Raw genomic sequence first — 15,298 nt, forward strand, 5'->3', positions numbered from 1 at the left:
GTGGTATCATTGGCTCAGGTCGGGGCTGGATCAGCCTTTCATGGACACCCTCCTTTGCAAATACTTAAGAGCTTTAATGAACCCTCTCATTTAAGGCTACCATTTGCTTTGTAGCCAACTGATCTAATCCGGCTTTTCCTAACCTAGTATTCTTACTGGAATCGTTACCTTGGGAATGCAGTAAAGTGCCAAAGACCAGGAAAGCAACCTGGCCTTACCAATACTTTCACAACCTAATGGCCATCCTCACCTGACAGATTTTTAATTTTTGTTTTCAAATATTTTCCCTGCTGATTATCAAAACATAAAAGGTACAACATAATGATTACAATGAAATACTTATTTTGGTGAAGTGAGAACACTTAATAGCTGGAAAAGGTCCTACAAAATTATACAAAGGTGAATCAAGTTTGTTGCAAGATGGGATGGTAACAAAAATATGCGAGTCTTTGTGAAAACAGAGACTGGTCAAAAGGCAAAACATAAGTGGATTTCGTAAGGCAACATGTTACCTTGTTTCTACTACCTCAGATTTCACTGGGATTTTGTTAGCTTCCTCCCCCATACTTCAGAAAACATGTCAAAATTTGACTTGCTTCAGCTTGTCGATGTGGAAACAGAGTTTCAGTGCTGGTCCCAGTTTAAGCCCCAAATACTTCATGATCATGTCACTCTTCAGCAGTAGCAAGGCGTTCCCATCAATCTCCTGTGGAAATGGATAAGGCATCAGAGGTTGGAGACCATAGAATGTGCATATACACCACTCAACTTGCTAAATTAACGAACAGTGAGGCTCTATGACCTTCAGTTCTCCATTCTGAACATACTTGATACTTAAGGAGGGTAATTTCACTGTAGTCTCTGGAACAGAATCACATGGTTGGAAGGGCGATGCCACTGAAGTGTATGGAAGTGACAAAAATGGCTGGCAGGGCAATGTCATTGAGGTCATAGCTAGGAGAGTGATGCCACAGAAGTCTATGGAGATAAATCACATAGTTGGGAGGGTAATGTCACTGAAGGGTATGGAGGTGAACAACGTGATTTGAAGGTTGATGCCACTGAAGCCTAAGGAGATGAATCAATTAGTCAGGAGGGTGATGCTACTGAAGTGTAAGGAGGTAAACAACGTAATTTGAAGGTTGATGCCACTGAAGCCTAAGGAGATGAATCAATTAGTCAGGAGGGTGATGCCACTGAAGTGTAAGGAGGTGAACAACGTAATTTGAAGGTTGATGCCACTGAAGCCTATGGAGATGAATCAATTAGTTGGGAGGGTGATGTCTATGAAGTTTATTCAGATGAATGACATATCTAGGAGGGAAATGGCAATGAGGTTTATGTAGATGTGAGGAAAATATTTTCTCTATGTTTGCCATGAAATGGGGCACTTTTCAGATGCCTGCATTGCTGAAAATATGTGGCTATTTTTCTACCCCTGGAAGCTACCTACTTAGTTTCACTTTGACAGCTGTCTACAAAGTGGGTTTCTACCAGGTACTTGTGACCTGGATTGGCCACTGTTGGAAAAAGGATAGGGCTAGACAGACCACTGGTATGACCCAGTATGGCTATTCTTATATTCTTAGGTGAGCACCTGCTACTCCTGGAGGTGGTGGGACGGGGTCAAAAAATGTGCATCTATTTACAAATTCTTCTCCCAAGCTAAAGATGCGCCTAAAAGTGGCCTGCGCTGGTGTAGGTTCGTGTTTTGGACGCGCGCTGGTCCATCTCCACAGCGCACCTGGACTCAAGGCTTTTTTTTGTGTGTGCCGGAAAATGGACGTGTGGCAAAATTAAAACCAGCGTGCGTCCATTTTGGGCCTGAGACCTTACCGCCACCCACTGACTTAGCGGTAAAGTCTCATGCGCTAACCAGGCGATAAGCATTCAACGCATGTAAACTACCGATTACCACCAGGTAAGCGCCACGTGGTAGAAAATAGAAAATGTTTTCTACCGCGTGTTTTGGGCGCACGCCAACAATGGAATTACCGTCCGGGGCATGCGGTAGCCGAGCAGTAGTGCCAATTTTACACATATTGGACATGTGTAGGCGCCTTACGCACCTCAGTAAAAAGGTCCCAAACTATCTTATGTGCACGTTTGCTTTCCTTATATATTGCTTTGTTCACATAAGAAATGACCCGACACGGCCGTGTTTCGGCCCAAAGGCCTGCCTCAGGGGTCTTTATAACCTCAGGTAATCTGATGTGAAACGTGCACTCTGAAAAATGTTGTCGGTGAACCCTCTTGGGTTTTTGTAATTGCAAACCATTTTCTACGAGAGGAGTATAACAGGCTAGTTTCTGGTTAATATCTAAAAATTTGTCTAGAGGAGAGGAGACCCAAGAGGGATCACCGACAACATTTTTCAGAGTGCACGTTTCACATCAGATTACCTGAGGTTATAAAGACCCCTGAGGCAGGCCTTTGGGCCGAAACACGGCCGTGTCGGGTCATTTCTTATGTGAATAAACATTTTTCTTGGTATCCTCACTCATTCTCCTCACTTTTTTGTTTCATATCTCACGTTCCGTGTGGGATTTTACCTCCTTTTTGTTTTTTTCCTTTGTTCACATAAGCCCACATTTTTGTACTTCTACCCCTCATCTTCTAACTTTGCTCCCTCTTTGCTGCAGCCTTTCCTCTCTTTGTGTTACAGGTGAGATCAGGGGCGTAGCTACATGGGGCCACGGGGGGGGCCTGGCCCCCCCCCCAGATTTGGCCCTGACCCCTGCCGACCCTTTCGACCCTCCCTTCCCGCCGCCGCTAACTCTCCCCTGCTGCCGCCATCGGGTACCTGTGCTGGCTGGGGTCCCCAACCCCCATCAGCCAAAGTCCTTTTCAGCTGGTCTCCGGGCCGGCACGTTGCTGCAGCTGACGTGGAAGCCTAGGATTCTGTTTCTTCTGTGTTAGTCGTCCTGACACAACGTGCAGGACATCAGGACTCACACAGAAACAGAATCCTAGGCTTCCACATCAGCTGCAGCAACGCGCCGGCCCGGAGACCGGCTGAGGAGGACTTCGGCTGGCGGGGGTTGGGGACCCCCGCCAGCAAAGGTACCTAACGGCGGCGGGGGACTCGGGGGAGGTTTGGCGGCGGCAGGAAGGGGGGTCGAAAGGGGAGGGGCGCCGGGGGGGGGTCAAAGGTGGCAGGGGGGTCCGCAGCGCCGGGGGGGGGGGCTAAAATGTGCCCCCTCACCTCGGGTTCTGCCCCCCCCCCCTCCTGCCGAAGTGTGGCTGCTGTACCACTACTGCCCTCCTGCTAGGCCCTGCCCACCTATCCGAATTCCAGAAGGTGAGGTCAAATACAGAGATTCAAAAATAACTCTCTAACCGGCATTTGTGCCACTGTGGTGTTCTGGGATCTTGCCAGGTACTTGTGACCTGGATTGGGCTACTGTTGGAAACAGGATACTGGGCTTAATGGACCTTCAGTCTGTCCCAGTATAGCAATGCGTATGTTGTTATGTACTAGGTAAGGAAGGATCTCGGACATACAGCCTTTGCTTGATCACGGCTCAAATAAGCCTCTCATTCTTTTCTCAGCTCAGCTAAGGAAGCAGTGGGAATGTAGCAGCAATTCAGTCTGCCTTCCACTCCATCAGTGCCCCATTTACTTTCTTTATCTATGTCTTTTCTCATTATCTTCAGAAAACCAGGTTTACAATCCCTATTGCGGCCCCTAAAAATGCAGCTCTGGAGTGCAACAACCTGGCCTAAAGGCACTGCCTGCCTGCCGCCGAGAGACCCGCTCTGTCTCGTCGGCAATCATTTAAGCAGTGCACGGAGGCTGACCACTGAGGTCCCGCCCACTTCCGGTCTCCCCGCCAGTGCCGCTGAGGGTCTCCCTTCCTCGTCACCTGGGAAAGCGGGGAAGCCGGAAGCGGAAGGGCGATTCAGGCCGGGGGCCAACACGAGGCAGCCGCCATGTTAGGTTCGGCTGCTCCGTATTTACGTCGCTGGCCTCCTTTTATCTTCAGAAAACCAGGTTTACAATCCCTATTGCTGCCCCTAAAAATGCAGCTCTGGAGTGCAACAACCTGGCCTAAAGGCACTGCCTGCCTGCCGCCGAGAGACCCGCTCTGTCTCGTCGGCAATCATTTAAGCAGTGCACGGAGGCTGACCACTGAGGTCCCGCCCACTTCCGGTCTCCCCGCCAGTGCCGCTGAGAGTCTCCCTTCCTCGTCACCTTGGAAAGCGGGGAAGCCGGAAGCGGAAGGGCGATTCAGGCCGGGGGCCAACACGAGGCAGCCGCCATGTTAGGTTCGGCTGCTCCGTATTTACGTCGCTGGCCTCCTTTTATCTTCAGAAAACCAGGTTTACAATCCCTACTGCTGCCCCTAAAAATGCAGCTCTGGAGTGCAACAAAACCTGGCCTAAAGGCACAGAAGAGCTGTAACAGAGAGGACCTTTGGCCTTTTGAAGACACACTTCAGATGCCCGGATAGATTGGGAGGAATTCTATTCTATCATCCCATGAGATGTGTGAAATCTTTTTATCATGGTGTATGCTCTACAGTTTGGACCTGATTGCACTAACTTAACCAATCTGAATTTGATGGCTTGTTCAGATTTGTTTCCAGGACCAATATGTATCATAGTAGTTAAGTTTGAAAAACACCGGACAATGTAAACTACACACTTCTAAGCGCTTGGACACCCAGCTATAGATTCAGGGTCTGCAACAGAAGACACCTTCCTCTCCAGAAGAATATGCCCAACTTTTGAAGAGCACTTTCGGTGATGGCAATATGCATGAACTGATAAACCCCTACATACGTGTTTCCTGAAGAGCTCGACATGAGGTCCTAGTGCATGAGGGTCTGCGTCCTTCACAAACCACACCACATCTTCAACGGTCCAGGTGGAAGGGTCTTTGCTGGATGGGCGAGCGGTGTCCTGGCCTTCTGGTGAAGGGCTTGAGGCTGAGTTCGAAAAGCAACATACAGTATGTTACAATTTAGAGTACTCTTCTGAGAACAAGCTGTGGCAGATTGAAACCATGAATACAGGGCCCTGGGGAATGTACCACTGCTACAGAGATTGATATTCGAAACCAACTTATGTGGAAAGGAAGATGTATTTTAGCTAGATACTTAAGTTTCAGCTCAATTAAAACCAGTCACTCTGGGGCGATTCTATAACTGGTTGCTTTGAGGTAGGAACGTCAATGCTGAGCAATGAGTGCCAATTCTATAACGGCCAAGAAGCCATTACCGAGTACTAGAATATCAACATTGACGCACTTAATATTAGGCATGAACAGTTTCACCAGCTCAATGTCAGTCAGACACATTCATGCCTAAGTGTTCCAAGATCTGCATGTAACTTATAGAGGGGCATAATCGAACGCGAACGCCCATCACCATGGGCGTTTATCTCTGAGGACGGGTCCGCGAGGGGGCGGGCCAGACCGTATTTTCAATAAAGATGGGTGTCCATCTTTTGTTTCGATAATACGGTTTGTGCCGGGCAAATGCATCAGATTTGGGCGGATTTGAGCTGGGCGGTATCGGTTTTCAGCGATAATGGAAACCGAAGGCGCCCAGCTCAAAAACGAACAAATCCAAGGCATTTGGTCATGGGAGGGGCCAGGATTCGAAGTGCACTGGTCCCCCTCACATGCCAGGATATCAACCGGGCACCCTAGGGGGCACTTGTAACAATTAAAAAAAAATTTATAAATAGCTCCCAAGTCCATAGCTCCCTTACCTTGAGTGCTGAGCCCCCCAAATCCCCCCCAAAACCCACTGCCCACATCTCTACATCATTACCATAGCACTTATGGCTGAAGGGGGGGCACCTAGATGTGGGTACAGTGGGTTTTGGGGGCGGTTTGGAGGGCTCCCATTTAGCAGCACAAGTGTAACAGGGGGGGGGGGGGGGGGGGGGGGGGGGCCTGGGTCCACCTGCCTGAAGTCCACTGCACCCACTAACAACTGCTCCAGGGACCTGCATACTGCTGTGATGGAGTTGGGTATGACATTTGAGGCTGGCATACAGGCTGGAAAAAAAGTATTTAAAGTTCTTTTTTTTTTTGATGGGACGGGGTTAGTGACCACTGGGAGAGTCAGGGGAGGTCATCCCCGATTCCCTCTGGAGGTCATCTGGGCAGTTGGGGCACTTTTTGGGGACTTGTTCGTGGGAAAAAAAGGGTCCAAAAAAGTGACCCAATTTCTCGCTTCTGGCGCCCTTCTTTTTTCCATTATCAGCCGAGTGCGCCCATCTGTCCTCGGCCAATAAACACGCCCCAGTCCCGCCTTCACCACGCCTCCGACACCCCCCTGTCAACTTTGTTCGTTCCCGCGACAGACTGCAGTTGGAGGAGCCCAAAATCGGCTTTCGATTATACCGATTTGGGCGCCCATGAGAGAAAGGCGCCCATCTCTCGATTTGGGCCGAAATATGGGCGTCTTTCTCTTTCGAAAATAAGCTGGATAGTATCCTATAAATTACACACACACACACCCATGCGCCACCTATGTGTATCCACTAATGCACCTACATACGTAAGTCCCTAATTATTGCGGCACTTATACAGTACGGTTCACATAACTACAGTCACACAGTTATAGAATTTCCCTTTATGTGACTACCTGGTCTTTTCCCCTAATTTTACATTCCCTCCTACACAACCCAGCGGTAACAGTGACAGGTATTGCCCAGGAACCACAACCTGCTTTGCCCTCTGAACCTTTGCACTGATGTCTAAGTGTCACTGCTGGTGCTGTGGGTTCTACCTCCATAGCATCCCCAGGCAGAGCCAGACCAGGGAAGGAAACAAAAGAACCTGGGAAATGAACCCAGTTCACTCATATAGCAGTGCACAACAGCACCACCGGGTCAGTTCAAGGTGCTTCTGAAACTGGAGGTCACAATATGGGGCTCAAATATTGCATCAGAATACATTTCTTCAAGGAAAGGTTGATGGATGCATGGACCAACCTGCCACCAGAGATGTTAGGGGGGAAAAAAAAGATAGGCATGGGACAAATACAGAGACTTCCTACTTTTCAAGGTGTGTAGAGAAAGGCAGATCAACTGAGCCTGATGGCATTATATCTGTAGGAAAAATGGGGTAGACATATCTGACAATATCTTTGTTTCTTTATTCTATCTACTATTTTTTTTCCTTTTTAAAAAAAGGGAGCGCCAGCCACTTCATGAGAAAGTGAATGAACAGCAGATAAAAGATTTTTCTGAGCGGATTGCGGAATGAATGTTGCATGTTACTACAGGACACTGAGCATCATGGCTTCCCCTTACTATAGGCACAGCTGCAATACAGGATGTTAGTAGAACATTCAAGGTCCTTAAAGGAAATGGGCCAGAGTACTTGAACAGGATACTACTACTACTACTTAACATTTCTAGAGCGCTACTAGGGTTACGCAGCGCTGTACAAAATAAACAAAGAAGGACGGTCCCTGCTCAAATGAGCTTACAATCTAAAGAACGAAATGTCAAGTTGGGCAGTCTAGATTTCCTGTGTAGAGGTGTAGAGGTGTAGAGGTGTAGAGGTTAGGTGCCGAAGGCGACATTGAAGAGGTGGGCTTTAAGTTGTGACGTATGGGCTCGGGGAGTTTGTTCCACGCGTGGGGTGAGGCGAGGCAGAAAGGGCGGAGCCTGGAGTTGGCGGTGGTGGAGAAGGGTACTGAAAGGAGGGATTTGTCTTGAGAGCGGAGGTTACGGGTAGGAACGTAAGGGGAGATGAGGGTTGAGAGGTAAGGAGGGGCTGCAGATCGAGTACATTTGTAGGTTAGTAGCAGAAGCTTGAATTGAATGCGGTACCTGATCGGAAGCCAATGAAGTGACTTGAGGAGAAGGGTGATGTGAGTGTATCGGTTCAGGCGGAAGATAAGACGTGCAGCAGAGTTCTGAACGGACTGAAGGGGGGATAGATGGCTAAGTGGGAGACCGGTGAGGAGTAGGTTGCAGTAGTCAAGGCGAGAGGTAACGAGAGAGTGGATGAGAGTTCGGGTGGTGTGCTCAGAGAGGGAAGGGCGAAGTTTGCTGATGTTATAGAGGAAGAAGCGACAGGTCTTGGCTATCTGCTGGATGTGCGCAGAGAAGGAGAGGGAGGAGTCGAAGATGACACCGTACTACTACTACTCCCTCTACACACCCCCAATTTCACTAAGGTCCTCCCAAGGAGTTTTGCTAACCATATCCTCTGCAAAAGACATCACACAATGCGACACCCACAAGCGAGCCTTCTCCAGAGTAGCCCCCTCATTTTGGAATGCACTCCTTGAAAGGCTTTGTCCAACACACGAGAAAGCAGGTGAAAGCTTGGCTCTTCTCCAAAGCCTTTAAAGGAAGAAGTAATTAACCTGCTGGTCGCACACACCCAAGGACTAACACCGACTGCACGTACTGTAGCAGGACTTGCTTATCCATTCCAACCATAGCTGAGGTTATATTCATGCACTTTTCTGACTTCTACTACTCTATCTTATCTGTCTATATGTTTCCCCTTTGCTTCCACCTTATGATGTCCATTCAAACATTTTATTGTGTATTGTGTTGACAATTTAAGTAAGATACTATCCAGCTCATTTTCGAAAGAGAAGGGCGCCCATCTTCTGATACAAATCGGGACATGGGCGTCCTTCTCTCAGGGGTGCCAGAATCGGTATAATCGAAAGCCGATTTTGGGTGTCCCCAACTGCTTTCTGTTGCCGGGACGGCCGAAGATCCCGGGGGCGTGTCGGAAGGGTAGCGAAGACGGGACAGGGGCGTGCCGGGGCGTGGTTAAGAGATGGGTGCCCTCGGCCAATAATGGAAAAAAGAAGGGCGTCCCTGGTGAGATTTTGGTCCGCTTTATTTGGTCCCTTTTTTTTCAGGTCCAACTCCCAAAAAAGTGCCCGAAGTGACCAGATGACCACCGGAGGGAATCGGGAATCACCTCCCCTGACTCCCCAGTGGTCACTAACCCCCCCCCCCCACCCTAAAAAGAAACACTTTAAAAACTTTTTTTGCCAGCCTCTATGCCAGCCTCAAATGCCATACTCATGTCCATCACACCAGTATGTAGGTCCCTGGAGCAGTTTTAGGGGGTGCAGTGGACTTCAGCAGGCGTACCCAGGCCCATTCCCCCCCCCCCCCCACCTGTTACACTTGTGGTGGAAAATGGGAGCCCTTCAAAACCCACCACAAACCCACTGTACCCACATCTAGGTGTCCCCTTCACCTGTAAGTGCTATGGTAGTGGTGTATAGTTGTGGGGGTGGGTTTTGAAGGGGGGCTTTGGGGGGCTCAGCACCCAAGGTAAGGGAGCTATTCACCTGGGATCAATTTGCGAAGTCCACTGTAGTGCCCCCTAGGGTGCCTGGTTGGTGCCCTGGCTTGTGAAGGGGACCAGTGCACTATGAATCCTGGCCCCTCCCATGACCAAATGCCTTGGATTGGTTCGTTTTTGAGATGGGCGCCATCGGTTTCCATTATGGCCGAAAACCAATGGCGCTCATCTCTAATGTTGACCCAAATGTTCAGATTTGGGCGCCCCCAACCATATTCTCAAAACGAAAGATGGACGCCCATCTCGTTAGAAAATACGGTTGGCCCCGCCCCTTCACGGCGCCGTTCGCGGAGATGGCCGGCCTTAGTGATGGGCGTCCCAGTTCGAAAATGCCCCTCCATGCCATACTATCCAGCTTATAATCAAAATAGTAAAACGCCTATATTGTGACCCAAATCGGGAGATAGACATTTATCTCACAAAAACGAATAAAGTGGTATAACCGAAAGCCGAATTTGGACGTTTTCAACTGCACTCCGTCACGGATGCGGACAAAGTTGATGGGGGCGTGTTGAAGGCATGGTGAAGGCGGAACTGGGGCGTGGTTATCGGCCGATCAGAGATAGGCGCCTTTCGCCGATAATGGAAAAAAAATATGCGTTTTTAGCGAGAATTTAGGGCACTTTTTCTGGACCCTGTTTTTCCATGAATAGGGCCCCAAAAAGTGCCCTAAATGACCAGATGACCACTGGAGGGAGTCGGGGATGACCTCCCCTGACTCCCCCAGTGGTCACAAACCCCCTCCCACCACAAAAATATGCCGTTTCACAGCCTTTTATGTTCACCCTCAAATGTCATACCCACCTCCCTGGCCGCAGTATGCAGGTCACTGGAGCAGTTATTAGGGGGTGCAGTGGACTTCAGGCAGGTAGACCCAGGCCCATCCCCCCCCCCCCCACCTGTTACACTTGTGCTGGTAAATGGGAGCCCTCCAAACCGCCCCCCAAACCCACTGTACCCACATGTAGGTGCCCCCCTTCACCCCTTAGGGCTATAGTAATGGTGTAGACTTGTGGGCGGTGGGTTTTGAGGGGGATTTGGGGGGCTCAACACCCAAGGGAAGGGTGCTATGCACCTGGGAGCTCTTTTACCTTTTTTTTTTGTTTTTGTAAAAGTGCCCCCTAGGGTGCCCGGTTGGTGTCCTGGCAGGTGAGGGGGACCAGTGCACTACGAATCCTGGCCCCTCCCACGAACAAATGCCTTGGATTTATTTGTTTTGGAGCTGGGCGCTTTCATTTTCCATTATCACTGAAAAACAAAAACGCCCAGCTCACAAATTGTCGAATAAAACATGGACGTCTATTTTTTTCAAAAATACGGTTTGGTCCGCCCCTTCACGGACCCATTCTCGGAGATAAACGCCCATGGAGATAGACGTTTTCGTTCAATTATGCCCCTCTATGTATCATTATTGGAATATTTTTACTGCTGTGATTGTCTGTTGCCTATGTTCAGCTTATTCTTTCTGAACACTGCCTTAGGTGAATATATATTTTTTGTAAATAATAAATAAATAATACATGACTTTTAGAACACCTAAAAAAGTGACTTAAAAATAACCTAGCTGGATATTGAAAAGCATTTACGCGAATAGTTGCTACTTGGACAGAGCCATTCACCAGGGTCATCTGCTGATTTTTGGATCACTACCCCTAGATCCCGTATAGGTCAGCCCAATTTGGGCGCAGATCCCAGATCCATGTGTAAACGAATTAGTCAATTAGGCATTAGCAATCAATTATTGGCATTACCAACCACTTAATAGGCAGTAATTAGGAGATATGTGTGGATCTGCCCTACGCCCAATTCTATAACATGCGTGCTTAAATTTCAAACTGCCTGATCTTCAGCACTGTTTAACTGACCAGGAATGGCTCCTGGCCAGTTAAATAGCCTAAAGCTGGCTAAGCTCTAATAGTCAGTGTGAGATAGCCAAATATCTCTCCTGAGTATTAGCACTTAACGGCTAGCCCGGTTACCGGCTACGTTGCGCGACATAGCCAGTTTGCACCAATATTCATCAGCTGACTGACTAAGTTTAGCGGCCAGATAGACCCACATAAATAGCAGGTCTATCTTTGGCCACTATAACTTAGACAGTCAGCCAATGAGTATCGGCTTAACTGGCTATGTTCAGACCAACCAAAAAACCCCCCGGAAATTCAAGGTTGGTCGCCGGATATGGCCTGGCATTGAATTTCCGGGTTCACCGCAGACAGCAGGAAACAGCCCGGCTAACTCCCGCAGTCTGAATATCGGCCTCACTGTGCCCAACTCAAAAGGAGGTGAGGCCATGGGCAGGTCAGGGATATTCCCAGACATTAGGCACGATGTTATACAATACCTGATTTGCGCACCTAACTTCCGTCAGTCGAGCATGAGCATTTACACCAGCTTTTGGCAGGCATAACTGCTCATGCTCAAAGTTGGGCATGGGAAGCACACCAAATAGTATTCTGCAAAGGGTGTTCTATGTGATTATTATTCTAACCAAATTGAACAAGCTCCTAATATAAACAACTATATGATATTGTGCAAGATCAGACTGTGCTGCCTGGTCCTCAGCAACCCCATACCGCGTTCTAACTTCACAAGCCTTAGCGACATTTTTCTTGGATAAGGTTCTTAGATTTTCTATTTTGTGATTAGCATCCTGCCAGAGCTGGTGTTAGACATGGCTAGGGCCCAGGGCAGAAATTTGGGAGGGGACCCCAAAGCCCACTACCAGGCCATGTGTCAGACCTGTGAGTTCTTTTACCAAGTAAAGCACTGCCAAGCCCGGTACTCGGATCAGGTTCTGCTTGGCAGCCGGACAACCTCGGGTTTCACTTGCGCTGACCGCCGTTCCCCAGAGGTTGAGCCCCTAGGTGCGGGCGGCCTGCAGGGCTTACGAGACGGAGCAGGAAGCGGGGTGATGAACGTGACGGCCAGACAGGCAGCAGGCAAGAGAGTGATCCAGGTACAGGCGGAGTCAGTAGGCAGGCAACAGGTCAAGAGAGTAATCCAGGTACAGGCAGAGTCAGTAGGCAGGCAGCAGATACGAGAGTAATCCAGGTACAGGCAGTCAGTAGGCAGGCAGCAGACAAGAGAGTAATCCAGGTACAGGTAAGGTCAGAAGGCAGGCAGAAGACACAAGAGTAATCCAGGTACAGGCAGAGTCAGTAGGCAGGCAGCAGACACGAGAGTAATCCAGGTACAGGCAGAGTCAGTAGGCAGGCAGCAGACACAAGAGTAATCCAGGTACAGGCAAGGTCAGTAGGCAGGCAGCAGACACAAGAGTAATCCATGTACAGGCAAGGTCAGTAGGCAGGCAGCAGACACAAGAGTAATCCAGGTACAGGCAGAGTCAGTAGGCAGGCAGCAGACACAAGAGTAATCCAGGTACAGGCAGAGTCAGTAGGCAAGCAGCAGACACAAGAGTAATCCAGGTACAGGCAGAGTCAGTAGGCAGGCATCTGCCCTCAACCTCGGAGTCATCTTCGACTCCTCCCTCTCCTTCTCTGCGCATATCCAGCAGATAGCCAAGACCTGTCGCTTCTTCCTCTATAACATTAGCAAAATTCGCCCTTTCCTCTCTGAGCACACCACCCGAACTCTCATCCACTCTCTCATTACCTCTCGCCTTGACTACTGCAACCTACTCCTCACTGGCCTCCCACTTAGCCATCTATCCCCCCCCTTCAGTCCATTCAGAACTCTGCTGCACATCTTATCTTCCGCCTGGACCGATATACTCATATCACCCCTCTCCCTCAAGTCACTTCACTGGCTTCCGATTAGGTACCGCATACAGTTCAAGCTTCTCCTACTAACCTACAAATGCACTCGATCTGCAGCCCCTCCCTACCTCTCTACCCTCATCTCCCCCTACGTTCCTACCCGTAACCTCTGCTCTCAAGACAAATCCCTCCTTTCAGTACCCTTCTCCACCACCGCCAACTCCAGGCTCCGCCCTTTCTGCCTCGCCTCACCCCATGCTTGGAATAAACTCCCTGAGCCCATTCACCAGGCCCCCTCCCTGCCCATCTTCAAATCCTTGCTCAAAGCCCACCTCTTCAATGTCGCCTTCAGCACCTAACCACCTACCTCTATTCAGGAAATCTAGACTGCCCCAACTTGACATTTCGTCCTTTAGATTGTAAGCTCCTTTGAGCAGGGACTGTCCTTCTTTGCTAAATTGTACAGCGCTGCGTAACCCTAGTAGCGCTCTAGAAATGTTAAGTAGTAGTAGTAGTAGAAGAGCAGACCCAGGTGGGTGGAAGCAAAGTATTCAAGGAGCCTGAAAGTCAGGCAGAGAGAGAGCAGAGCCAGGTGCATGGAAGAAAAGCAATCAAGGAGCCTGCAGCCAGAGAAGAACCACACACACATGGCTCAGGGCTGTGCTAGTCAAGTGTGCGTGTCGATGGGACCCTGCGCAGCCCAAGGATGCCGCTTGTGTTGAGGTAGGGGACATGACACCATGACACCCATTTACCCACTTGCAAAGGCCATCTAGTGTCGTAGGAAGATCAGGTCTAGCCATTTCATCTTGAATTTTGGGCGCCAACCCCTGCCAGAAAACTGCCACAAGGCTTTCTTTATTCCATTTTAGATCTGAGTATGAAACTGGATGGAGAACAAAAAACATGCAGGCTTAGACAAATTGAAATCCATCTAACGTGAGCTAGACAATCTAGAACCCAAGATATTGTCCATTGCTGCAGATAAAGTATGGCCTGACTTCTTACCTCCAACTTTTTATGCAACCAAAAGACTTCTGCATAAATATTCTACCTCTCATTGCATCTTAGACCCTTGTCCAAGCTACCTCCTGAGATCAGCTCCTGACCTTCACTGAATGTCTAAGATCACAGTTATCATACTTATTCAAACATGGCATCTTTCCCGAATGAAAAAGGTAACATCATGTTAACTCCCATCCCTAAAACTCCATCGAGAGATAAAAATGATGTGACCAAGTACAGACCAGTAGCATCAATTCCACTGATTACTAAATTAATGGAAGGTATGGTAGCACAACAACTTACGGAATTCTTCTTAGTATTACATAAGTCACAATTTGGCTTCAGACCCTCTTACAGCGCTGAGACAGTCTTAAAAACTTTAATAGCTAATTTTAGGAGAGAAATTAGTAGAAGTAGAAAAAAAAAATTTTTTGTTACATTTGTACCCCGCGCTTTCCCACTCATGGCAGGCTCAATGCGGCTTACATGGGGCAATGGAGGGTTAAGTGACTTGCCCAGAGTCAAAAGGAGCTTCCTGTGCCTGAAGTGGGAATCAAACTCAGTTCCTCAGGACCAAAGTCCACCACCCTAACCACTAGGCCACTCCTCCACTGTTGCTACTATTTGAGATTCTACATGGAATGCTGCTATTCCACTAGCAACATTCCATGTAGAAGTCGGCCCTTGCAAATCACCAATGTGGCCGCGCAGGCTTCTACATGGAATGTTGCTAGTGGAATAGCAACATTCCATGTAGAATCTCCAATAGTAGCAACATTCCATGTAGAATCTCCAATAGTATCTATTTTATTTTTGTTACATTTGTACCCTGCGCTTTCCCACTCATGGCAGGCTCAATGCGGCTCACATGGGGCAATGGAGGGTTAAGTGACTTGCCCAGAGTCACAAGGAGCTGCCTGTGCCTGAAGTGGGAATCGAACTCAGTTCATCAGGACCAAAGTCCACCACCCTACAATTTGATATGTCCAGTGATTTTGACATGGTAGACTGTGATATATTAGTGAGAATACTTGACAACATATGTGGCAGAGTTCTTCAATGGTTCAGAGGTTTCCTCAAGTGAACAGCATATCAAGTGAACTTCAGGGGTCTCATCTCCCCTCATGGACACATGTATGTGGTGTGCCACAAGGTTCTCCATTATCTCCTATCCTCTTTAATATCATCATGGCCCCACTTGGGAGGAAACTAGAAGAAATTGGCTTCAACACCTTTACTTATGCAGATGATGTGGCCATTTACATAC

At 48.6% G+C, this 15,298-nt stretch overlaps 1 protein-coding gene across 2 annotated transcripts in view; it reads right to left on the minus strand.

Moving 5' to 3' along the window:
- Positions 1–580: 580 nt before the first annotated feature.
- The window catches only part of SCML4 (Scm polycomb group protein like 4), a 62,028-nt gene continuing 47,310 nt past the window's right edge, over positions 581–15,298 (minus strand). For both annotated transcript variants that reach the window (XM_030195664.1, XM_030195663.1), the window contains exons 6-7: positions 4,786–4,931; positions 581–706 (exon numbers count right to left, since the gene is read on the minus strand). In XM_030195664.1, the coding sequence (XP_030051524.1) occupies positions 581–706; positions 4,786–4,931 (272 nt within the window). The remainder of the gene's footprint in view (positions 707–4,785; positions 4,932–15,298) is intronic.

This window comes from Microcaecilia unicolor, chromosome 3 (genome assembly GCF_901765095.1).
Source record: "Microcaecilia unicolor chromosome 3, aMicUni1.1, whole genome shotgun sequence".
Taxonomy (NCBI): domain Eukaryota; kingdom Metazoa; phylum Chordata; class Amphibia; order Gymnophiona; family Siphonopidae; genus Microcaecilia; species Microcaecilia unicolor.